At 38.8% G+C, this 27,274-nt stretch overlaps 1 protein-coding gene across 1 annotated transcript; it reads left to right on the top strand.

Moving 5' to 3' along the window:
- The first annotated feature begins 1,745 nt into the window (after nt 1-1,745).
- Nucleotides 1,746-27,190, top strand: sestd1 (SEC14 and spectrin domains 1). Its single transcript, XM_079463762.1, has 19 exons — nt 1,746-1,855; nt 5,987-6,087; nt 6,701-6,786; nt 7,622-7,730; nt 8,921-9,011; nt 11,187-11,300; nt 16,085-16,198; nt 16,976-17,070; nt 18,344-18,399; nt 18,965-19,185; nt 21,074-21,196; nt 22,464-22,658; nt 22,945-23,059; nt 23,271-23,430; nt 23,771-23,852; nt 23,939-24,061; nt 24,166-24,357; nt 24,813-24,934; nt 25,599-27,190. Exons 3-19 carry the CDS (start codon nt 6,732-6,734, stop codon nt 25,753-25,755), a joined length of 2,124 nt encoding a protein of 707 aa, XP_079319888.1. The 5' UTR covers nt 1,746-1,855; nt 5,987-6,087; nt 6,701-6,731; the 3' UTR covers nt 25,756-27,190.
- Nucleotides 27,191-27,274: the final 84 nt, after the last annotated feature.

Consider the following 27,274-nt stretch of genomic DNA (forward strand, 5'->3'; position numbering starts at 1 on the left):
TGAATTCTCTTACATTTCACAAAAAACTCGATTACTTCTCACGTATTAATAGTATGAAAAGAGTCCAGTTTTCTGTCTTATTTATTATTTGCACATGTTATTTCTGTTGTAAAATGTTATGTTACATTGTAGAAAGAATGAGATGATTTTCTTGTGCCTTGAACCCTGCAGGACAGATCAAGGCAATCCTAGAGAAAAGCAAGATAGGTGGACGGATGCTTTAAAGCTCTGAGAATAAAGCTGAGTAATACTGTAATATAAAACATGCAAATAGGACGATTTTTCCATATCCATCACAATACTTTGTTTTTAGAACTGCCTCTTCCATCACTGTTCAATATTCCACAACATCAAGTTAATAATACTTAAGTTCAAGCCAAAGATCCCAAAACCGTTCAGTCTATAATAGACTTAATGTATGTGTAGGCCGTCTTTGTGGTGAGTTTAGCTCTTTTTTTATCACAGTCATTTTTCAGAGCGAAGAATCCACCGACAATGTTATGCAATGGACAAAATTTGATTGTGAATGCTACTCTGAATTGAAATATAATTTCTTAATGATATTATTAAAGTGATATTGTTATTATATAAGTGGTTGTAAAATGTGATTGTGTGGGTTAAATCCTTTTACAAATTACAACTAGTTATACGCTATGAAAATGCACTGAAATGCAAAACAATATTGGAGCAGAATTACACAAAGCAGAAACAATACAGCCTGTGCAGCAAGATCAGTTTGTCATTGCTTGTTATCTCAGTTTGTGCTGTACTCCAACATCATGTTCACATTTTAACACTTTATTACAAATCCTAAACAATACAACAATTATTGTAAGCCAATACATTTCATGAATCTTGCAATCTTAGCACTGTGCTTCGTGTTGTCTATGCTGTCTGTGCCTGAACTGAGAATAAAGCTCTTAAAACCATCTCTTCTGTAAATACTTGACAGACAAATGAGAAAAAAATGTACACTAACCCTCTCTCTTCTCTCAACAGGTAGTGTTCAAGCTTTTGTTGAAACTAGTAACTTTGCATTAGCCCCTAATGTACTATTGCTCTTATATGACATATCCCTTATTGCTCCCCGAACTCTTTGTAAGTTGCTTTGGATAAAAGCGTCTGCTAAATGACTAAATGTAAATAAAGCTACTCTGACACATATTAAATGATACTTCACCCAAGTCTGTATAAATGTCTTTGTTTTGATGAACACAGAGAAGGAAGGATGATACAACCAGACAGATGTTGCCCCCCGTTGACTACCCTTGTAGGAAAAATTACAATGGTTGTCAAAAGTGCCCCAGAACTGCTGTCCTTCATCCTTCAAAATGTCTTCTTTTGTGTTCAACATTACAAAGAAACGTAGACAGATTTGCAACTCGAAGGTGAGTAAACGATGACAGAATTTTCATTCTTGTGTGCAGTATCCCTTTAATACATTAAGGGTAGATCAAGACTGGTTATTAGGCCTGTGATCATTCCTCCCTGGATTTGTTATTTGGGCACTTCAAAATATAATTGAGGTGCCTATACATCCCGGTAAAGAAATGGACTTCACAGTATAAAGACTTCTTTGCATTGATCTATGGCGTGTCGGTTTTGTGTGACTGTGTGTGAAATGCAATAAAAAGTCTTGCTCGCAAAAATATTTACATCATTTATTCGACACACTGTTTCTTTAAAGAAACCCGGCGCACGCCCCGCCCACTACAGTAGAAAGTCCAGCCCGCACTGTCCCCACAGGCGTGGCTACGTCGAGCACGACCCGCCCCTTCCTAACAAAACAGCGTTGCTGCCGTTGCTTCTCTAAAGGCAATTATCACACCGACTCCAGTTCTCGATACGGAGAAAGGTAATTTTATTCTTCTTCGGCATTCTTCTTCTTCTTCTTCATCATCATGCGATGAAAGAAGCGTTGTGCTTTTAAAGTAGCCGCTTCCACTGTATATTCACCCGCAATACACTGTCTTTAGCCGGGCTAACAATCACAGCAAATGTTATAATCGATAGAGAAGGCTGTTCGCGTCCCGCTGAGGTAAGTCAGTCAGGCTTTTTCTTATATTCACCTCAGGAATACACGGCTGTGAAAAACCGTGGCTTAGCGATCACTTGCTCGCGCTAGCCAGTAGCCATGCACGCGCCTCGAAAATGTGCTTAATGTCCATTTGAACGAATGCCCACGCTGCGTTAAAACGCGTCTTTCACGTGACAACCCAGTCCGGTGGGTTCTGGTTGACGCGAACGAGTGTTTTGTTGCGGGAGTGACCTATAGTCTTTACAGTATGTAGGCCAGATAGGTGGGTCCCCCTCTTTGTCTCGCGCTTGGCCACCAAAGCAACTTTCAGCCAGCTGTTGGGTTGCCAGACACTGGGATTGCCAACTGTTGTCTTCCTGTGACCACTTGCCAAAAGACAAGAATCTAAATGTTAAGGCTTGGACCGACACTGTGTGCTGTACCCTGCTGAAACGATACGAATTCTAATGGTTTCCAGTTACAAATTCCATTAATGCTGTTGACCATCCAAACCATTATTTCCTGTATGTGATGTGTTTGTGCATCATTCCAGTGGGATTTGATGGGGTTCCAATTCACCAGATAACACCCCACCTACAGACCCGATATTACCAGTAAAGACCCACGGAGAACACTATAGTTTTTATTAAAATCAACACAAAGCCCAATAATGCAGAAACGTATTAACTGCATTAACTCGTATACTGCACCATACCTTTTAATAATTGGATTAACTCATATACTGCACAATACCTTTTAATAGCTGCATAACTCATCCACTGCACTGTAACTTCAACAGCTGCATAACTCGTCCACTGCACTGTAACTTCAGAAACTGCATAACTCGTCCACTGCACTGTAACTTCAACAACTGCATAACTCATCCACTGCACTGTAACTTCAACAACTGCATAACTCGTCCACTGTAACTTCAGAAACCGCATAACTCGTCCACTGCACTGTAACTTCAACAGCTGCATAACTCGTCCACTGCACTGTAACTTCAACAACTGCATAACTCGTCCACTGTAACTTCAGAAACCGCATAACTCGTCCACTGCACTGTAACTTCAACAGCTGCATAACTCGTCCACTGCACTGTAACTTCAACAGCTGCATAACTCGTCCACTGCACTGTAACTTCAACAACTGCATAACTCATCCACTGCACTGTAACTTCAACAACTGCATAACTCATATACTGCACCGTACCTTTTAATAGCTGCATAACTCATCCACTGCACTGTAACTTCAACAACTGCATAACTCATCCACTGCACTGTAACTTCAACAACTGCATAACTCGTCCACTGCACTGTAACTTCAACAACTGCATAACTCGTCCACTGCACTGTAACTTCAACAACTGCATAACTCATCCACTGCACTGTAACTTCAACAACTGCATAACTCATATACTGCACCGTACCTTTTAATAGCTGCATAACTCATCCACTGCACTGTAACTTCAACAACTGCATAACTCATCCACTGCACTGTAACTTCAACAACTGCATAACTCATCCACTGCACTGTAACTTCAACAACTGCATAACTCATATACTGCACCGTACCTTTTAATAGCTGCATAACTCATCCACTGCACTGTAACTTCAACAACTGCATTAACTCATATACTGCACTGCAACTTTAGTAGCTAATGTCTATCATTTATGCACACTTAAGTCACTTGCACTATTGTTTAGTCTAAATTTGTTCATAGCCACCTGTACATTAATGTTCATGGTACATACCTACTGTCATATTTTCATAGAACATGCCTACTGTAAAGTATTTTTTATAGTCCATGCCCACTGTATAATATTTTCCTAATATTGTATTCTGTATTGATTCACTGTATATTCTGCACTTGCTAATTGCACTTCTGGTTAGACCTAAACTACATTTCGTTACACTGTACTTGTATTTGTGTAATGACGATGAAGTTGAATCTAGTCTAATCTAATAAAACGATTCGATCTATTAGAAATAAAGCAATGGTTTGTTTCTTTTTAGCAGGTTAGCGGCACGCTGTCATGCCTCATGGTTCTTTCATTCATGTGTATGCAAATTACAACTTTGTTATACAGTGAAACCACGGAGAATCACGAACGGCAAACAAGTCAAATAAATATCATACTATGGCACTATGATTTCGATCTTTATTAAAACTCAATAAATTATAAATATATCCAGGTTATATTTTCACAGAATTTTCCTTGCGTTATGTAGGATGATATTATTCAGAAACGCAGTAAATAACAAGCAATTACTTTAGCTGGGGTTTGCTGGCAGGGTCACACGTTGATTCCTTTCGACTTTAGGCATGTTCATTCATTCTAAACCGAGCTTGGGCGTCATTGTTGTGAGCGTGTCATCCTTTAGGGATCGTTTTTGAAACTACACCAAGGCACAAACCATTCTGTGTAGTTGCAGAATATGGCGTTTCTCCTTACATATTGATTTTTCAAGTAATGCAGAAAGTTTTGCGTACACCATGACGATGCAGAATCATTATGATGTCCTAGACGTCACCTTTAAGCCCTACTAGAGGAGGACCAGCTGGGGAAATTTGCATGAGGATGGGCCGGTGGGTTGCATAGCAATTCCTTCTGCGGCAGTGCGATCTAATAGTCATTCTGGTCCAAAGGTTCTTTTAACCAGAGATGTTACTGAGTCTAGCAGACACATCAGCAAACCTTGTGATCACTGCTGAGCTTTTGTTTAGTAGATGTGGCGTTTCTGTGCATCAGCTTAATATGTTGTGTTTAGATTGCCAGGCTGTTTTCTTGTGCAGTGCTTGCCCTCTTAAATCTCTTGCAGTTGGTTTGTTGATTAAATCTTTTTTCAGGGGCATTTGATGGTTCTGTGGGCTGTAGAAATAGTGTTTTGGTGATTATTGGATTTTGACATGAGCTTTTCCAATCAAAGCAGTTTATGAGAGGTGGTCTGCTCAGAAGAAATATAAATATTTATGCAAAGTTTCAGATTGGAGTGGATCTGTTGGTGCTGTGCGCTGGATGCCAGAATCCAAATCACCAAAGCAGGTTTTTAAGCTAATTCACCCCAAAATGCAAAAAACATTACCCACCATTCTGTCAGATAGACCGCTGCGGCTAAAACGAGTATTATCGTGTTTTAGATGTAATGTGTATGCACAATTTAAGGTTCAGAAACGCAGTATTTTCCAAATACCGTTTGTACCTCCTCTGTCCTCCGTCTCTGAAATGCGTGGATTTTTTAGTAAGATCATTGGTCTGAAGCGTGAGATGTGCTAGGATTGGCCAGTTAACCAGTACGTAGTGATTGGTCGAATACTGGAAGCGTGTGATGGAAATGTAACACCTCTTACCATATTGCGAACATCAGGGTCCAAAGCAATTGTGCTGATAGGTACGCCTATCTTAGTTGCGTATACATTTGGCCGGACTTAGTCAAGTCAACCCAAGAATAGGTTCGTCTGGGTAAGCATTTGCTTTCAGATAGAATAGATTTTGTGTTTCGACACTTACATTTTTGCAAGTTTACGTGTCTAATACATGCATGGGCAATTTATAACACACCAAAGGCACAGAAAAACACGTATTCGCGCCATATGATCCCTTTAAAATATATCAGTGCCATTGTTTTGTCTCAACATGCACATCAGTAATGTATTCTAAGGCATTTTTATAAATGCGACAAATATCTTAATTTAACTAAGGCATAGTAAGCCGTGCCTGTGAAACCGGGTCTAAATATGTTTGTGTAATATGTGTTTAGGTAAAATTATTATTTTTGTTTCATTCTGTGAACTAGTAACAATGTTTCACCCAAATTTCAAATACAAATCTTGTTTTTGTGATGCTTAAAACCATATGGGTTTGAATCAACATGCTGATATGTAAATATGTCCCGAATTATCATTTTGAGTGATGTCTTTCATATATATTAAACAGTTCCTCTGTTTTCTTTCTCTCTCTCTCTCAGCACTTTTGTTGTTCCTCTGCATCTATTTGCATTATTTTAGAAGATGGGCCAGGGGAACGCATGAGAGAGAATGTACTTGATGTACTGCATCACTGTTGAAGGTGAGTGACACTGTCAGCTTTGAGAAATGTCTTAGACAAGCCTTCATGTTGAGCTCAGATCGGTGTGTAGTTCTTCTAGCACACTGTGAACTTTCGAGTGTCATCTAATTATAGTGATTTAACCTACTTTTGAGCTTGTTTTCCCTGTTTGTCTTTTGTGTATCATTTTGGTATTTCTGGCATAGATGGTTGTGTTGTTCTGAACAAGGATTTGTTGGAAGCCATTTTTGTTAGTGTTTATCATCATAAGTGAAGCAAACTGAGTTTTGTGTTGGCATTAAAAGATTGCCTTGAAAATGTAATTCTTTCCTTTTTAACTCGCTCTTCGAAAAGCATAATTTAGCGTCCATGAAACTCCACTCAAGTTTCTCAAACATATGTAACTGTGGAGTTCATTTGCAAAAACGTTTTTTATTGTAGTTTTTTATTGTGCTTTTCATTTAATATCAATCAAACTGCAGTTGGGTTGTTTTGCTTAACTTGTAATAACTCAACAAAATAAAGCTAACTAGTCATCCAGTAACTTAGTCAGTTACTTGTTTCGGCTCTTAATGATATAATGTGAAGTGATCCAGAAATAAATTCTCATATTCGTTTTCTTTTCTTGTTGCAGTTATTAAGTAAAGCATACACTCCATTCCAGGATGGAGGCCACCACCATACTGCCCTTGCTGAAGAAGAAGTTGGCTTTTTTGTCAGGTATAAATAGATTTAAGGTTGGTCTTAAAGGTGGCAACAGACTGGTTAAAATACTTTGCTTGCTTGTTTGTTGCGATATGATACAGGTGGCTGCTTTCCTGATCTATAATGTAATCAAATCTCACGTTTTCTGTTATTATCCTTTGTTAAAATCAGAGAAAACGTATCTGTTGTGAAATATATTAGGTGTGAGAAATTCGTCAGAGACAAATAAGTATGCATATTAGAGATGCACCGGTATATCGGCCAATAATCTGTAGTGTTCGATAAAAGCAATTTTGCACACTACCGCTATCGACTCCTTATATATGTTCATTGATGTTCAATAATAATAGTCATCATTATATGAATCAACATTCAGAAAGTTGATAAATATCGGTATCTGCAGTCATCATTCTGAATAATCGTATCTGTGGAGAAATTTCGTATCTGTGCATCTAATGTGTATTAACAAATGGCCTATGTGTGGTTGGCCATGTCAATGAACTGATTTAAAACTTGCATTAAGTAATTGGTTTGTATCCTCACTCAATAATGTGCTGTTATATTCAATTTTTTCCCTTAGGTTTTTACTTCTAGAGAGGGAGACATTTTAATGCGGTGTGTCCTTGAAACTAAATATGTTTCTGTGCGGTAGTTCTTGTACGGTGGATTAATTGCATGTTACAAAATCTGACGCGCGTACTCCTCCTCGCAGGCTTTTTTTTGTCAATCTTTTCCTTAAAATGTCACGCTCTGATGCGGTTTTTCCATTTCCAGACCACATTTCACACAAATTTGCGCTGTTTATTTCTGCATATGTCCTTACTCGGCTCTTTGCGTTTGAATTTTCCAGGAGGTAAGGACAGACGCAGTGGCTTAATTCTGACCATCCCACTATGTACGGAGCAGACCAGCATGGAGGAGCTCAGCACAACTCTGGACTACCTGCTGGGCATTCCCAGGTAAAAACAGAGGCTCTGCTCTTCATGACTTGTTAATGACCCGTTCTGTTGCAACAGCTGTATATCAAATGTCTGTCAAAGCAATGGGAAAAGAAATGGAGCATTATTCTGATTCATCTCATTATAATGCACACTGAAGCAGCATTGACACACGGTTTGGAAAGAGGCCATAATTCTTGGTCCGACAGACTTGAGGATGTTTAAAAAATGGTTTTATTCCTGTCTTCGGAAATGTGAGGGTCTTATAGGCTCCAAGTTTCTGGAATGTATTTGGTGTATGGTTCACGCTGGCTTGGCCATGAGCTATTTCTATTTACACACACTGCGGGTCCCCTTACCTAGAATTGGCCATGTTGTTTCTACAGGAGCCCTAAACGGACAAACTGCTCCACAGAGCGCATTTCCTAAAAATTGTATCTCCTTCGGCAAAGAAGCAAAATGAGACAACATCTTTGTTCTGTGTCAGCCACCGTTGTGCTTCAAAAGGGAGGTGTGGAGTGAGCTGTTGGTTGCAATTCACAACTTCACCGAGATGCCTCTAAATTATATACACTGGACCTTTAAAAGTTATATAATAGAAAGTTCAATCAAATATGAAACCCAATCACTGTTTACACAAGACATAGCCTGGAACTTGTGTTTTCTCGAAGTGTCATGGGTTTCATTTCTGGGTGAACTGTTTCTTTAACATAGTTTGGCTTCATGGGCTAATTGAGTTTTGACTGACGTTGACATCTAACAGCGGAGACGCACATGCCCCCTGGCATTAACACAGTCACTGGGTTTCGGCTCTCTTTTTTTGTACTCATTTCAGTGACATTCACCAAATTACTTTCTGCTGACATTTTATAGGAATTTTCTGGGGTGGGTTGGCTGTTCGGTTTCCTCCAGGAATTAAATGAAAAGTTCTTCAGGCCGCTTTTTGTAACAAACTAAAATAGAAAGTCTGTGATTGAACACATGCTCTTTGGAGTCTTTGAGTCACTCTGAAAACTTTTCTTTGATACATTTGCCGTTTATGCATTTCAAAATGCCACCGCAGAACAAACAAATGAGTCTGTTTAACAACATGGCCACAGCTGAGCGGAGTTGTTATAATTGATTCATGTTATCTGGATCGCCGGCATGCATTGGCCTGTAATTTGCGCTATGTGACTGACGAATGCCATGTTTTTCTGCTCTTCCTGCAGTGAGAAATGCAAAGCTCGTGGGTTCACCGTCATCGTGGATGGCAGGAAGTCTCAGTGGAACATAGTGAAGACTGTTGTTCTGATGTTGCAGGTAGGAAAACAGATGCATTGCCCGGCCGTTTTAATTCCTGGTTTTGTTTGATTTGCAGAAATCCTCCGGGAAGTGTGTTATGTGAAACATACTGTGTGTTCTTGACATCTGGTGCTTGTTTTTTTCTCTATGAATCCTGTTAATATCTAGTGGTTATTTAAGTGCTTAAGTCAACACCTTTCTAAAGTAATATCTATAAATAAAAATATGTCTTTACAATAAAATCTCATTGATTAACATTAATGCAATAGCTAACATGATATCTTACAGTTACTATCAATGGAAAATTGTGCAAAGGCTGCAATGCGAAACTTTTATGTTGGGTGCAATTTCAGACAAAACATAAATTTAACGTCATTTGTTTTCTTCTCATGGAAAGATAGGAATGTGAAGAACCCTGCAATGGTCTGTTTCAAACGTAGATGGTCATATAGAGGCAACAGTTACAGGTTCCATCTGTAAATAATGTAAACCATAACTTTGGCTTCAAGAACATATTAAAATTGACCTTAAATGAGATTAATAAATGTTGTAAATGTATTGTTAGCAGTAAACAAATGTAACTTTATTGTAAAGAGTTACCTAGATGTCAGTAATATTATGACATGCCCATGAAGATTGTTTATGTTTGCGACCTTTCCTGGTTTTGTGGTCTGTTGGTGCTTAAGCTTTGTTTATCTGTATATATACTCGCTTTGTCCTGTTTTGTCCTCTGTTTATTACATACAGATCGAATTTCTTTTAGCTCGGATGGTCTACGATTCCTTTTGTTTTTACATTGTGACTTGTGTTGCTCTCCATCAAAGTCCTTTTAAGGCAAGGCAAGGCAGTTCATATCTTGGCAATGTTTAGGCCTTATTTTCTTGCTGGGCTGTAGCAATAAAATCTGATGACAATAGTATCATAAATTCAGCTGATTTAGCTTAAATCACACCGTGACTACACCGGACGACAGATGCGACACACGGCCTTACTCTAATGGGATTGTCATGCCGCATCCAGTGTGGACAAAATGTTAAATAATAATACTTTCTATTGTATTGTGTCATGTCGCATCATGCTGTACCGCGTGTAGACACTGTGTAGGGGATAAAAGACTGGTCCCGCTAATGAGACTGGAACTTTTATAGTTGGTAAAATTCTCAGTAATATGTGATATTGGCTTTAGTAAAAGGACAGCAATTTCATTTCTATAGCTGCTATATACTGAGCATTTCATTCTCGCCCATTATGTAATTATATTATTCGCAAGTTGTAATTTATTATGTCTTGTGTAAATGTAAAATAAAATGTTGTAATTAACTTATTTTTTCTATAAGCTGTTTTGTTTTTCATCATTGTGAATATAATACCTTTGGCTTTGAATTTAGTTCTTTTTTATTGTGAATTGCAAAATTGCTTTTATGTAAATGAATAACCTAAAGGGTGCAATGACTGCATGGCATTGGTTTCTGCTTTTAGCGGTATTGAAGGTTTTGTGTAATTTAGCAAATGATAGTAAAGAGGAGATCATTCTAGCTCGGAGGGTCATTGAATGGTTATCTTCAGTCAGAGTATATCAGTGGTGGAGATGAGCGGCGTAACTCAATTCTCAGCTTGAAGTGTCCTCAGCCTGACCTGATTTGTTAGTTGAGACAGAGTGAATTTAATGTTTGCGGTTGGCAGATAAGTTCTCTATTTCCACTTGCCAAGCATTTCAGTCTTTTTTCCGTTTTTATAGTTTGCATTGGATGACAAATTATGCGTGGATTCCATCTTTGTTTGATAATTGTGTAAATTGAAAGGAGCATGGTAACTCCTCTTCTGTTTATCTGATTCTTTTTATCACTTAAAGTTATTATACAACTTATCTATATTCACCGTCCTCAAAAATATTAGGACACCTAGGCCAAATTTAAAGTGTGATTATTCGTAGCATGTGCGCAACTGTATTAAGTTCTAAAAATGTATATATTGTCGAAGTACAAACGTATTTGTGGAATTCATACATTGGTGAAACATGGCCCCTGTGACCAGTTATTAAAAGTTAACGGCTAACCAAAATGATGTGTATTTTGTATCCATTGCAATAACAGTCAGGTACTTTATGTGTTTGGGGTCGCTGTGTGCTTTTATGCAGCTGTGCAGCTTTTATGTTTTTTGATGAGAAACAAACATGTTCTTATGTTCCCGTAGAACGTGATCCCAGCCGAAGTCTCTCTGGTGTGTGTGGTGAAACCTGATGAGTTCTGGGACAAGAAAGTCACCCATTTCTGTTTCTGGAAAGAGAAGGACAGGCTTGGCTTTGAGGTAACAAAGATTTGCTTCACGCTGATCTAATAATGGTCTTCTACAAATATTAAACTACACATTGACATTCAAGGGATTGGCTTTAATGTGCAAATGTGAGAACGTAAAAAAAATGTGTATTGGTAATTTTGTGGTGATTGTGTTATTGGTTACAGTTGGGTTTACATGGGGTGTAAAATGTACTTAAACCGATGCAGTCATCTAGACTAACATTTAAGAGAGGTGGCACCAGATATTAATTTGATAAAACCAGGGTCATGGGGTGAGTCACTTAAACTTCATTCAAGTGTGTTTAATACTTTATTACAAATGGTCAGATCTGGTCCTTGATTCTGATGGGCTTCGCGCCCTTAGCTGTTATTAAATACATTTTAACCCACTGCTTCTCTGGGCTTATTTCTTAAATAAATCAATTAGATATTTATACAAATACAATTCAAATAATGAAATCATAAACAGTGATATGTAACACTTTACCCTGTTTAAAGCACATGTTTCTTAAAGCTACTTCCTTTATTTGTTGTGAACAACTCTTATAAGAGAATACAATTTCTTTGAATTAATATAATGTTTTTTTGGGCCTGTCCTTTGTTGTTTGATGAACATTATAACCGAGATCTTTAGTATGCATCGTGAACGAGAACTCCGTTTAGCATTTTGTGCTCCGATTCCCTGGGCGCGTGCAAAAACGAAAGGCTTAAGTGATTAATATTTATGAAAGCACTTTTGGCTTTATCAATAGAGACTCACAAATAAATAGGATTTAACGTGATGTATAACGTTAAAATTTTGAATGCTTTGCTGAATTGTTCGAGAGCTTCATACAACAGTAAATTGCTTAAAGTTTAAACCCATGTTTTCTGTATTAGCTTCACATGCATACAGTATATTCAACACATTTCGTTATCTTTGCTGTTTTGTACCGTAGCAGGGGAAATTCTTGTATTGTGCATATTTATTTCAGTTCCAAGATTGAGCGATTCACTCGTCTGCTCTGTCGGTCCTCCTGCTTCATTATAGCATTAATGCGCCCCTTTTTAAACCCGCAAATTATGTCTTTGGGGCAGGGGCACTGATAGATAAGTGAATGGTCGAAGGAGGGGGCTGTTTGCGCAATATAAGGTTTTATATAAAAATAAAATTATATATTGAACATCTTGGCAGTCACACCCGTCTGACAATTAAGAGAACAGGGAGTTAAAATTGTCGCAAAATGTGACCATTTGGTTGCAGTCTAGAGTCTCATGCTGCATTTCTGTTTTAAATGTAAACAAGCTTTCATTTATTGGCATTTTATTAAGTGGTACGTACCGAATCATGAAGAAACATTATTGTTCAGAAAGGTTTTACTGTATTTCTTTATACATAAAATCACACCATGGCAAAAAGATTTGCTGTGTAGCTGCACATAATGAAATGGCAGACTACAGACTAACCAGATTACTAACATCCAAAGGCTCTCGTGCATATAAGTAGGTAATTTCCTACGTAGTTTATGATTAATGGCGCTCTATATAATGAAACCATGCATCTTTATGTGCTGTGGTTTGGGACTGTCTGAGACGAGATGCTATTTGTGAACGCATCTTGTAATTTGCACTGATGGAATAGCTTTTAAAAGCTTTTGTAAATGGTGACTGCTTTTGTGGTGAGGTCCTGAATTCACCATGGTTTTGTGGCTGGTGTTTTGGCCTTCATTGTCATTTGTCAGTGTTTGTGAGGTGGAAATAAGATTTCAGGGGAGTTTTAAAGGCCATGAAGCACATCAGCATTTGTCAGAATTCTGCAGGGAAAATGTCACAAATATTTTAAAGGTTCCACCTTCATAATAAAGGTTATTTCAACACCATTTATGGGAAGAATTTGAGACGTGAATCATCAGGATCTTGTTAAACAGCCCAAAAATTGGCAAACCTTTTATTTCACTCTTTGTTCTTCTAGTGTCCTATAGTAATGGTTATTCTTACCCCTTCATTATTTCTGTATGATGACTGGGTGGGTTTGATATTCTGAACAATGAATAGTGCTTTCACATGGTCACACTTCACCCTGGGGTAAGAATGAATCCTGCTTCTTTATGGATTTATGTTTTCACGCTGTTTATTGAGACTGTGTTTGTTTTGTCATTTGCACATTATAAGGCCAATAACATTAATTGGGCGTATAACATTTTTATTTGCATATTGACGTAAGCTCAGTAATATTGAAGAAAAGATGAGTAATAACTGCTTGGCCATCTAAGTCGGTGCTGGTTGTTTTAAGTCATTTTAATGGCCTGTATTCTTATTTTCTTTTGGAAAGGGAGGAGGTTTCGATTTCTTAAGGTGATAGTATATTTCTCGTTGTAGATTTACTATTTTTAATCCATAAAAGTAAGAGGAAAACATCAAACTGATTATTCCTTTGCCATGAATTTGCTCTTAAAGAACTTCTTTCGTGGATACCGTTTGGTTTGTATCCTTTATATGAAGTCAATTCGATTTTCCCCCTTCACATAAATACATCTCATACATTCACAAATCAGAACAGACTTGGGGGGTCTTTCCTGCTAACTAGGCTATTCAAAGATGTTGGCAGGCCAGACTGCATACAAGATATGCACTTCTATATTAAAATATTGGACTACATGTGCATGTAAACGTCACAAGATCGTGCTGATGTGCACTACAGTATGCAAGCATGCTTGCCACGTTGGTCCGGTGTCAGACAGCATGCTTATTTGCCTGGCTGTCCAGCATCATTCTCTCTGGCCTTGAACTGTTAATGCCATGTTACCTCGCAACCGTCACGTGAACCTATCCAAATACCAAATGCTGTGACTTTAGAAGGACAGTCGGACCACTGTTTCCTAAATGGTAACCTCTGTATGTGTGCGTCTGTGTTAGATTCATTGTTCTGCTGGCGCTCTGATCTAGGCCAGCGTGCTCCTCTACAGCCTGAAACTAGCAGATGGCACAGTTTTAGCTGAATGGAGGTCAGTGTATCAGCATTAGGAAGTGGAGACTTGTGAAAACATTCTTGACCTACTTGAGTATTCACACTCGATGGGTGTTTTGTATTTGCTGATGATCACTGAGGTGCTGGAGGACAATGTGCTCTGCATTAATCTTCCTGCACGTGAAGCTCTTCATCACAGGTGCAAGGCTGGTTTTAAAACCAGCCAAGCACCTGCGATAGAGCTTCAAATGGGAAGGAACAGACCCAGAGGCATTATTAAATAAGTTGATCCTCCTCCTCTGCCACTCAGGACCCATAGGGCCATCTGTTACAAGACTGCACATTTTCTGTGTTGATATGTCTTTCCGAGGCCTTCAGGTGACCCTGCGGTAGATCCCTGACCATGTTAAAAGTTTTACTCCATTGGAATCGGCAATTAACTGGCCCATATTTCATTTGACTACTTGGAGATTCTCGACATTGGTAACAGAAGTGATAATAATACTGCACAAGATGGAATTGATTATGCAGGTATAATGTGTTCATTTAAATATATTAAGCCTATTTTCTCCTATCAAATTGTATCGGCCTAGATATTAGGGGTGGTGAATGCATTAGTTTGATTAACTAGTATTCAGATTAAAGGTTTGGTGAGCAGATGGCTCTCAAACGTGGTCCTCTGTGGCCAAGAAACATTATCACACAAAGTAACAGAAAAATAAATAACTTTGAAGTGGCATGAGAGTGAGTAAATAATGTCGCAGATTTCTTGAGAGGCAGCGCGACGGAGAGGAAGTCACAAAGTCTCACGTCTCTGAAATCTAGGATCTCACACAAAGAAGTGACATTTTTTTTTGTGAAACATTAACTATATTGAGGCTCATTGTCGAATGAAATCGAGCGTGCAGACACAGAAGATGCAAGCACGCCTCTCTGACATCCGTTGAGTAATGGACCCCAGACATTACGAATGTAAAATATTTGTCCTGGTCTCCTCTTCGCCGGCTGGAACGCAGGCTGGGTTTGTTTGCAGCGGAGTCCTGTCCCTCTGTCCCATGTGTTGACTCGGCTGAACACATTTGTAAAAGCAGCTGTGCCGTCTCTTTCTTCCTGTCAACACACAGAAGTGCATCAGAGCAGAGAGGAAGAGTCTTTATAACATTCTACGGGAAGTGACCTATCACTCTTACAGAGACGTCAAGTGATAAAATACGCAGCAAGCATAGCACCTGTTTAAAAATGTAACGCGTGTATGTCATGTGACATTTTCAGCTCCGGTGATTGATCATTAAACCACAGAACTACTTTAGACAAAGACGAAGGGTTTCAAGTTGTGTACTTTCTGCTTTAGCCAGGAAACTGCCATTTGAGATAAATGTCTTAATTTGTATAGTATCATTATTAAATCGCTGTGTAAATCTTATTGGTCAGCGTTTTCCTTTTTGAATCTTTTATATTATTTTTGTATTTAACTCCGTTTAGGACCCTGCATCGTTTTCCGTTCTAAAAGCTTTGTGGGTAATGAGTGTGACTGACATTAAGTGGTGGTTTGTGAAATTGACCCAGCAGAAGGGCTGCTTCACCCGCAGAGCCTCTGCTATAGAACTTCAAATATCAAATCAATTATTCATGGATTATTAACCCCGCATGACATTTCTGTCGAGGCAAATCCTTCACAGTTTTATGTTATGCTACATTGCACACACAGATTGTTGTTTAATTGACTACATTAGTGAATGGCGGAGGCAAGAGCGTTTTGGGGGATGTGCATCATTTTTTTTAAGCTCCTCAACACATTGTGAAATTGTTTGTCTTCATTGAGACCCGATTTATTTCCTTCCTTTCAGGTGATTCTGGTGTCAGCTAATAAACTCACACGGTACATCGAGCCATGTCAGCTCACAGATGAGTTTGGCGGGAGTCTGACTTATGATCATTTGGACTGGGTCAACAAAAGACTGGTGAGAAACCCAATCTCTTCAATTCACTTGATATACTGTAGATTATTTTGTTGCTTTGAAACCAAGAAAGGTTACTGCGCATGCATGCTTTCGTGGCCCAAATTTAACTTCAGATACACATCTGTATAGAACCGAGTCCCTCTAGATTATTTCTGAAAAGTAAATCAGCTAGCGTGATATGAAAGTATTTCTAGCCAATATTATTAGGCGTTATCACTAGAACAAACGTTACTTGGCCAAACTTATATGCGACAAAGTTACACGACCCATTTAACAAATTGTTTATTTAATAAAATTTATATATAATAAAATTAATAATAGGCCGTTATTGTTATCTTACTTCTTGACTGACTCTCAAATGATGAGCTCATCTGTCTAATCGCCTCCTTTCTGTCAGTCTACTCTGATCTGATTGGTCAGATGGTCTAGTCTGCTGTTTAAATTGTTATTCTTTCACTTTCGACTTTGTTTTTGCTGTGTCTGAATGTAAGCAGTCAGCCAAATTGTAATGCACGAAAAGTAATTTTAAGGAAATTGTAATATTTACCATTTAATTCAATTATCATAGTGTAATATGAATATAAATTAACAGTAATTAAAATTGATTAAAATATAAATAGTTGTTATTGGCCGCTAGCCAGACTGATTAACAAACACAGACCCTACTGTAAGTGAACTTCTTTTGTCTTTGTCCTAGTTGTTTAACTGTATGGCATTATAGTTGTAAAAGTATATATGTATATACAAATATAAAAGTTCTATTTGTTTCCTCTTTAGGTCTTTGAAAAATTCACAAAGGAGTCAACATCACTACTAGATGAACTTACTGTCATCAATGAGAATGAGAAAGTATGCCAGGCAGAGAAGGAGAGGTATTTCATAGCTCATCATTTAAAGGATTTGCCATAAATGAACAATATTTCTAAGGCATTTCATATTAGATAAATGTATTTCTTGTTGGGTTATTATGGTTGTTGTGACTATGAACTTCAGTGCTGTTCATAATTCAAGCTTATTCAATAGTACACCCATTGTTTTTGTTCACAGTGATGCTGTCTAAAGGGCGAAGTATAGTTCAATTTTTACGCCAGGGACAGCGTACAGTGCGCGTGATGCAAATCTTGTACAAAGGGCGCATGCGCATGCTCATTCAATTTCTTGCAATAATAATGGCAACCGTGTCCTGGGAGCATCGATCAAAGGTAGTTGAAGAAAACCTGACCCCTGTAGGCCGGGAGAGATATTGCAATATGCCGTAATGCGCATGCGCTAAAACCTGTGTGTACTCGCACGAGTCAAAAGCAGTATACTTTGCAAGGCCGGCGTTCAGCTGTACGGGCACACTCGCGTACACCTAAAAAAAAACTAAGTATGCCGAAGGCTTAATAATTAACTTTGTGACTTTTTACAGTTACATTATGTACCTGCAACGATTTTTTTCTGTTCTTAAAAATGAACCGTTTTGAAAGGGGCGCATGTAACTTCCACCATATGGACTAAATGTTTTTCCAAGATATACAGTAGATGTATTTGTAGCCTTTATCCAGGCTCTTTCCTGAGCCCGTGAAGCGGTGCCAGGCTGCTGAAACAAACGTTTCCCTTCTGCAATCTGGAACCGTTCCTTGTTTCCATAGAAGAAAAGGCTGTGTGACGCAATGAGACACAAAAACACATTCAGTAGACCGTGATTTCTGTCTTTTTTTCTTGTATGCCTACATGAGCCACTTAATCTTCCCACATGGCCAGAAATAAAATGTATACATTTTTAAGAAATAACGCTCTTAAATAAAGGCTGTGATGTTTCCAGTGACTCAACAGCTGAACAATGATATAACTGACTACAAGTTGTAGGTGGTTTTGAGAGAGCTTTGCGGTCAGGCATCATCCACAGAAAAACAGTTTGCAGTTTTGTTTGACACTGTTGGTGGCACATAAATGATGCGCTGCCCCTTTAAATATTAGTTTTTACTGGTTGCATTGGATTTGATTACATAGCGACTTTGTACAATTCTTTTTGAGAGGCCTTAGTACAACTATAGCACATTGTGCTAATCCTGCTTGTTTGTCTCTACAGACAGCAATCTATGGGATTGTCCTATTGCACCACAGAATGATTTTGTTTTATTTGTTTGTTCTTACTCGTAGGTCTTCGGAGAGCAACATTCTGCCTTCCTTTGATCCTGAAACAGTTCTTCAGACTGGTGAGTGTCGACACATGCTGTCTACATTTATATGCACGTAGGTTCTTCTGCTTGGAAATTGCAAGACTCTTGTGCTGCCTGGAGGCTTTTTAAGATTTATGGGCTCAGTTTGACAGACTATTTGTGAAAGCACATTTTGTTGGGTGAATTTGAAGTGTTGTGCTGTATCCAGCGTGTGATGTCAACAGTGAAGCTGTTTTTCCTTCTCAATTGCGAATCTGTACAATTTTATTAGTGGGGTGGAGTAAGAACTTTGCTTTGGTGTTGATAAACTCTTAAATGATTTTCAAGCTCTTGTATTTGAAGCTAAAGTTGGTGAGTAGGATCAAGATTGTGTTGGTACTAAACTGCCCATCCTTTAAACCATCATGCATTGTACTTAAAATGGCTTTAATTCGGAGAACATGACCATCAATGACCGGATCAACATATTGTGGGGCAGTTTAATTCAGATTTCATCTGAATCTGTTATTTTGTAGTCGTGCACTTGCCGCTTGAGGTTTGGAATTCCATTGCCTTCATTATTTCTCTTTTGACACTGTTATTTATAATGTTATATCTGCAGGACATGAGCTGCTCTCAGAGCTCCAACAGAGGCGTTTTAATGGTTCGGAGGGGGGAGGTGGTGGTACGACCTGGTCGCCCATGGACGATGAGCTGCTGGCTCAGCCTCAGGTGATGAAGCTTCTGGACTCTCTGAGGGAGCAGTACACCAAATACCAGGAGGTTTGTCGGCAGCGAAGCAAGCGCTCCCAGCTGGAGGAAATCCAGATCAAGGTCATGCAGGTAAAGGTCTGAGATGGCATAGACTTTCCAACACATGATACAAAATATGTGCACTGAGCTATAGTTTTGCTCAAATGTGGTCACCTGAACCTGATGCTCAAGCGTTGGAAAGCGCTGTTTCAAAGTAACCAGAAATGTTTGATCATAAGACGGAAACTTACTGTAGATTGTATAAGATCAGTCAATTTGGCGTTTCGTTATTTGAGTTCATAGGCTGCTTTTGGTGCTTGAACTGGTTCAAAACAAAACTTTGAGAAGCGTAATGATTCTGCCAGGAACTTTAATAAAGACGGTTTCATTAAGTTAACTTCCGGTGTGTGTTTGATTTATAATATAACCATTTATCTACCTGAGGTTATATTTGAGTCATCTGTTGTAGGCCCACTACATGATATAATGGGGTGTGAGGGTGTTTACATTCATCTGTGAATCATTTATTGGTATAAATATAATGAAGTAAAGTACATTAAATGAATCCTGATGTTTCTTTCAACTGGATTGTACCTCTGCCCCTGTGAGGTTTTATTCCGGTTAATCCAAATGTAGTCTTAAGAAAATTTAATCTTTAACCATTTATCTAGTTTTATTATTTTTAATTAAAATCTCTCCATAGAAACTGACATGTCAAAAAAGAAAGAAAAAAATGGAGGATTCAAGAGAAAGCATCTTACCCAGAAAGAGTGACTCGGACTGTGGCTTAGCTTTAATACTCCAGTGAATCTGGATGTATATGTTCGCATTGCAGGGAGGTATCTGCCTTCTAGAGACAGGATTATACATTATCATTTACATTTAGTCATCCAGCAGACGCTTTTATCCAAAGCGAATTACAAATGAGGTGAACAATGGAAGCAATTGGAACAACATAAGTACAAGACGTACATACGTGCAATAGAACTGGTCTCAAATATCCTACCATATAGAATTTATTCTCCTGTAAACTGTGTTTTTCTGTCTTGTTGGAAAGTTTATACAAGGCACTTTTACAGAGTCAGAGATACTGCTCACTGCTTGAACGGTGTTGATACCATCTCATATTAATGTAGTGTTGCAGATCTTTTATTGCAAAAATAGCTTTTAATGATTGGTGTTTCTCGGGTTGGTCCACATCTCCTCCACATGTCTAGTTTCTAAATGTTGTTTTGAATAAAATATCTTTATTTTGTAGTAATGTGAGTAATATTGTGTGATATTTTAACACTCATGCTGATTTGGGTGTGTATCTTTTATCAGTAAGATATTGTCATTTAACTTTGGGCAATATGAAAATGTCAACAGCGTTTTGTTATTGTTGTGAAAGGCAACAGGATCTAGCGGGTATAATCATAAGGTCATGCAAGGTTATGGTAGAATTAAAGTCTGTCTAATGGAATCTCTTAAACCTCTCCCGTCAGACTAAATATCTGTTTCCATGGTGATGAGTCAGTTGAGAGGTACTTGTCATGTGGGTGAATACGTGTTTCAGGAAAGGAGTTTGGCCTACTTTTTGCCTGCTGTGAACAATTGCACAGGGTTTGTTAGGTCAAGCAGTCATTTCTAAGCGGCATTGAAGCTGTTGAAGACGGGAACCTTTGCAAACTAAGCAACGAATCTTAGTGTTCAGTCACCTCCGAATTAGACAAATCTGTTTATGTGCAGTCACATTATGTGTAATAGATGATAAGCATTTCAATGTTTGGGGTGAACTGTTGCCTAATTGATGTTCGTTCAAAACTTTAACGAGAGACGTGCCTTCTGTTGGCAAGTAAATATCTAGCTAAATATAAATAAAATGATCTAAATGCCTTCTTGTCACTAGTTCAATAGATTTCCCCTGTTTCTGCTGAATTGATATTTTGAGTCTGTTCAATGGCTTTGTTATTAAAGATTTCTTTGTGTGTGCGATCAGGTTGTCAATTGGCTGGAGGGTCCTGGCACAGATCAGCTCCGCACACAGTGGGGTATTGGAGACTCCATTCGCGCCTCTCAGGCCCTGCAGCAGAAACACGAAGAGATTGAAAGTCAACACAGTGTAAGTACTACATCACCTCTGATCCCGAACAACCTAGAGACAAACTAAACCCCACCTCAAAGACAAATATCCCTCTTGGAACCGTTTCCCTTTGAAGTCCACTTATAAAAGGACTTTGTGCCAAAAAAAATCACAGTGTCGTTTTTAATGGCTATTTCATGTTCTTTCCTTGAAGGGTATTGAACAATTTCTTTTATTTCATGATGGTCCGTTTCAATGAGCTGCCGGATGGACCTTATATAAACCAAAAGATGTTGACAAACTCTGGATCTGTGGATTTAGGAAGAAGAGTGATAACAGACTTTGATTTGTAACATTACAAGAATGTCTGAAATGACACATGGTGCTGTTTGTGTCATGCCAATAGGTGGCAGCATAGGTCTTGCAGGTCACATTACGGAGTCACATGCTGCTTTTCTGGATTATTAGGATATAGATTTATACCAATATGTGGATTTATGAGAAATAGGAAACATTTTAAGTAGAAATGAATTTCTACTTATGTCAAAAAAGAATTCATACGTAATCTATTTCAGCGTGTAATTGAATCACGGCTTAATCATGTTTACAGACTTGCTAATATGCATTTTAATTGAACGGTTACAGTCAATAAATGTTTTTCATGCCTCGACTTTCCTCGCTGTCAGCTCACTGCCTGTCTTAAGAGCATTCTGTGGTGCACTCGGCTTGTCTGAAGTACTTACTGCCGCTGTATTTCTTCATACTTCGTGAGATAATGAACAACTTCTGACTATTGGCTTGAAATCTGGTCATTATATCTACCCAGTACCTTGTAATTCCGGTTCCAGTTAGACTGAGGCTAAAGTTATGTAGCGGTAGTCAATAAGATTAGAGATGGAAGAGCTTTGTTAGTGGACTGTAGATTGTGTCTAACATGACAAATTGTCTCTCTTATTTACAGGATTGAGTGGTTTCATAAATGAAGATGTTTTGTTACACAAAGGCATTGCATTTGCATTGATCTTGAGCGTGTGACGGGCTCTGACTCACAGGTTTTATGCTTGGTTACACAGTGACCTCTTTGTCACATTCAATCAGGAGTCAGGAACGGAGCCAATTATAGACTCGCTTCAGTTATGTAAAACTGCACGAAACGTTGTTACATGGTGGGTTTTCCTGGAAGATGATCTGTCAGAGATTTATTTTTGTAACTAAATGTATTAATATGAAGGATGCTTATGGGTACTGTCGTCACGGACACACTGCGCAAGACCGAGGGAGTGATGACATCTACTGTTTTCTGCAGGAATGGTTTGCCGTTTACGTTGAGCTCAACCAGCAGATCGCCGCGCTGCTGAGCGCAGGAGACGAAGAGGACCTGATGGAGCTCAAGTCTCTTCAGCAACAGCTCAGCGACGTGTGCTACCGACAGGCCAGCCAATTGGAGTCCAGACAGAACGTCCTGCAGTCTGCACATGAGTTCCACATGACCGCACAGGATGTAAGCCTTTATAGTCTTGTTGTTAACACTGAAATATTTTCTTCTAATGAAATCAGAGCTCCTTTATCGAGGTCGCCTTATAGGGGCAGAGATCTCGAGGACACAACCAGCCAGCTATTTTTATGGGGATCAAAAGCCAAAATGTACATCTACACCACTAGGTGTCAGCAAAACACGATTAAGCCTACTATTGTAGGCTTGGGACAAAACTTTGAATGCTGCTTCATTTGTGAGTCGATCAGTGAATAAATGTAAATTTAATGGCACTGTATTTCTTTTGTGTCAGTTGTCTCAGCAGTTAGACGGGCTACTGGGCATGCTCTGCGCAGACGTCGCCCCTGCAGATGGAGCTGCAATCCAGCAAACTCTAAAACATCTGGAGGAGAAGCTTAAGAGCGTAGGTTAGGAAGACCCGTTTTCCTACTTGTACACCACAACCCCATTCATATCATTTTAAAAACTAGAGACTTCAGCCTGCTTCTGCCTTTTTCTGTTGTATAATGAAAACAGTCATTGAACAGATAAGGGACAGATTGTGAGCTGTAGAGTCAAATACCACACAGAAGTTTATGAGAAGAAATGTTCAGTTCAGTTTCTCTCACTGTTTTCCAGAGGGTGCCTTGCAAAGCTTGAGGGAAAAAGGCCAAGTTTTGCTTGACCAAATGTCTACCCAGACATCCTTTTCGTACGGGAAGGATGTAACTATTGAGAACAAAGAGAATATCGACCACATTCACAGCGTGACGGAGGATATGCAGCTCCGCAAACAGAGGTTCACCTCTCTTTTGATCCTTTTCTTCAATAATAAAGCCATGATCACGTCACCTCGAGTTAGGCTTGTGCACCATTCAGAATTGAATGAAGAATTTTATAATAAAGAAGTAAAACTTATATTTCAGGAAATAAATAGACCCAATTTAATAAATGAGAGATAAATCTTTATCAACCAAAGTTTTACATTTATCAAATATTAAAATTAAAGACCTTTTGTAAGTGTCACTTTCCTATTATCTATGTGGCCATCTATTTTCTGTTAATTTCTTTAAATTATTACATATAATTAAATAGTGTGTACTTTATATGTTATTATTGTTGTTGATATTGTGTTATAGGTGTGAGGATATGGTGGATGTCAGGAGACTGAAGATGCTGCAGATGGTTCAGCTGTTCAAGTGTGAGGAGGATGCTTCACAGGTCAGAGATTGAAATGTAAAGGTAACTCTCTTTGAAGTGGCCTGTGGTTCCTGATGGGCTATAACTGTTGTGTCATGTCTCGTCAGGCTGTTGAGTGGTTGGGAGAGCTGCTTGACGCTCTGTTAAAGACCCACATCCGACTGGGGGATGATGCGCAGGAAACCAAAGTGTTGCTGGAGAAACACAAGAAGTTTGTGGATGTTGCGCAGGTATTTGAAGCGCTCGAAAGGCAACTGTCTATGTAGGCAGTATCAAAGCAATAACTGATCCAAACATATCTTTTTACTGAAGCAATTTTATGTTCTGCCTTCAGAGCACGTATGATTACGGCAGGCAGCTGCTACAGGCCACAGTGGTGCTGTGCCAGTCTCTGCGTTGTACCACGCGTTCATCAGGGGACACGCTGCCCCGACTCAACCGGGTGTGGAAGCAGTTCACGGTCACATCTGATGAGAGACAACACAGGCTGGAGATGGCCAGTGCCTTCCACACAGCAGCTGAGAAGGTTGTAGCCATTGTGATCTTAAAGGAACGGTTCACCCAGAAATTAAAAGTCTGTCTTCATTTACTCACCCTCAAGAAAACTTGCTTTATCAATTTTCATTTTTACTGTTGAATGCTATAGGAGATATTTTGAAGAATGTAGGAAAGCAAACCGTTCAGGGCCACTTTTAACTACCATTGTCATTTTTCCTACTGGTAGTTAATGGTGTTCAAGAACTGTCTGGTTACAAGCATTCATCCAAATATCTTTCTCTGTGTTCATCAGAACAAAGAAATTCATACAGATTTGGAACAACTCGAGGATGAGTAAATGAAAACAGAATTATTATTTTTGTGCGAACTGTCCCTTTAAATGCTATTCTCTTTCAAGAACAAAGGTGCCTGTGTATGCCAGATGGAAAAAGGAAAAATAAACTCTCAAATCTAATTTTATTGATTGTGTGTCTTTGACCGCAGATTTTGAGAGAGAGTCCTGAATCAGCTGAGATGATGGTGGATTTGGAGACATATGAAGAGTTTGACACGATGGGAAAATCTCTGATGGATAGACTCACTGTGCCTGTTATTTTTCCTGATGGGTAAGAGCTAAAAACTCAGAATTATTGGTCCTACGAACCACTAACTGAAATTACTGTCTGTTTCCGTTCATATCCATTAGTTGAAGTATTCACTTCTACACACACTTGTCTTGACTTGAGTGTGAATACAAGTTTATTACTCATTTTTTAATTCCATATTTCACAAAAATTTACTTTTGTATTTGAATGCATATACAGGCTACACATTCTTGAACAGTTATGTCTTTAAAGGGATTGTTCACCCTCCCCAGAAATTCTGTCATTATTTATTCACCCTCACTTTAAATCTTGTATATGACTCTTTCAACTGAGGAACACAAAGATGTTTTGGGAAAATGTGGAAGATATTTTGTGTCCATAAAGTGGGAGTCAATGAGGGACAATGTTATTTGGTTACCATAATTTTTCCAAATATCTTCCTTTGTGTTCTGCAGAAGACAAAAAGTCATACAGGTTTGGAATGGCATGAGGGTGAATGATGCAAGAATTTCCATGTTTGGGTGAACTATCCCTGTGAATCGAAATGTTTTACAGATTCTGAGAAACATTCCTTTTTAACTGGAACTACAAAGTTTTTGTTTTCAGATTTTGTATACGATTACAGTGATATCTCCCGGTTATTTGGCAGTCGCTGAGATATATCTTTTGTCATGATTTCCCGCAGGAGCGAGCAGTTCTTTGGAAGTCCTGGCGATATGGCCTCTTCCGCTGAAAACATCCGTGACCGAATGAAACTAGTGGAAGAAAAGCGATTTTTACAGGAAGAGGCGGAGCAACGGCTGGATGATAATGCTCTGGAGGCGGGGCCCAGGGAAACTTGAGCATCTGATACCCTTCACGGCTCAACACAGGAAAAAGCGTGGTTTGGCAACACGGTGCCTGATCCTCACGTGCCAGTTCAGAAGTGACCCCGATCACCCGCCATTTCTGTTGTACTCCAACTCACCGTGCCATCTTAACTTACCGAGCGCAGTTAAAGATAGACACCCGCAGGCTCGCCTTGCATTGCTTGCGTGGACAGCTGAATTCTAAACCGAACATATTACTTTGAACTTTTTCCTCCCTATAAAGCTTTACCGTACCTGTCACCTTGCTCGTTTTCCGGCGAAGCACCCCGAGCTTGTGATGGTGCTACTGAGCCTATAGAATGTTCATAAAGCAGCTTCTATACCCCTATTGCTACCTGGTGCTTTAAATTTGTATGCCTTTCCTGATTGACAGAAAGCAATGTATTTTATATTTCTTTTAATTTGCTTTCTGTTAACCAAACCCTTTGCCAATATAAAGATCCGTTATGGAGGCCATTCGGCTCCGATTGAAGATGGTGTGTGAAGACGCCAGACAGTACATGACAGAACGCCAGACACTATTTTACTTCAAGCTAAATGGTACAAAACAAAAGCAGAGCTTTATAATCCAATGTAGAATTGTTGTTTAGAGCTTCGTTTTGACAGTGAAATGTGAAATGGAATTATGTTTCATCTCATAATACGTCAGTCTAACGCGTACGCTGCTTGCATATGGATGCATGTTATCGAATATTAATTCCATATTTATTTTATTTTCCTTTGTTGTTTTTTACCTTGACATGCCATTTAAATTGTATAATGCTTTCGCCATTTTAAAGGCTATAGTGTATTTTATGAAAAAAGTTGTATAAAATAAATGAACAAAAGGTCGAGTAGGAGGTGGCCTGAGTTGAAAGGTTGTCTCTTTCACTGCACCATACATTTGGCAGGTCATTATCATTTACAGGACTTTGGTTACCTGGCGTATGCTTTGTGTAAACCTGCCTCGTGGTTCAGTGCTGTACAGGAATATTCAAGCACCCATTTAATAAACGTGGGAAATACATTTCATGATTTTGTCAATTTTTGTGGTGGTTTTTTTGAAGATGAAAGCTGTTTTGATGACTAGTCAAGTGTGTCTTTAGTTGCCTCAAGTGATGCTATTATGTTTCCCACATCAACAGAATACAGCATTTTAGGAAGAAGTTTGGCATTTGGCAAGCATTCGACCAGACAAATTTTAATGTAATCAACAATGATTGTACTGAAACTTTCTTTTGCAGGTTACTGTGCTTTTATTCTCTGTATAAATGAAACGATTTTCTATGGCAACCTGTGTTTTTTTTAAATGGCCTATGCTTTTGGGTGAATCTCAAGAAAGTATGAAAATGCATGTATTAAATGCATATGGAAAATGCAGCTGTTTTACCACAAATTTTGTCATGACAATTAAAGGTCCAGTGTATGTAATTTAGCGGCATCTAGTGCTGAGGTGGAAAACACTCCTCCCTTACACAGTAGCTGCCACAGAACCAAGAATGAGAGAATGTAT

This window comes from Barbatula barbatula, assembly GCF_947034865.1.
Source record: "Barbatula barbatula genome assembly, chromosome: 9".
Classification (NCBI taxonomy): domain Eukaryota; kingdom Metazoa; phylum Chordata; class Actinopteri; order Cypriniformes; family Nemacheilidae; genus Barbatula; species Barbatula barbatula.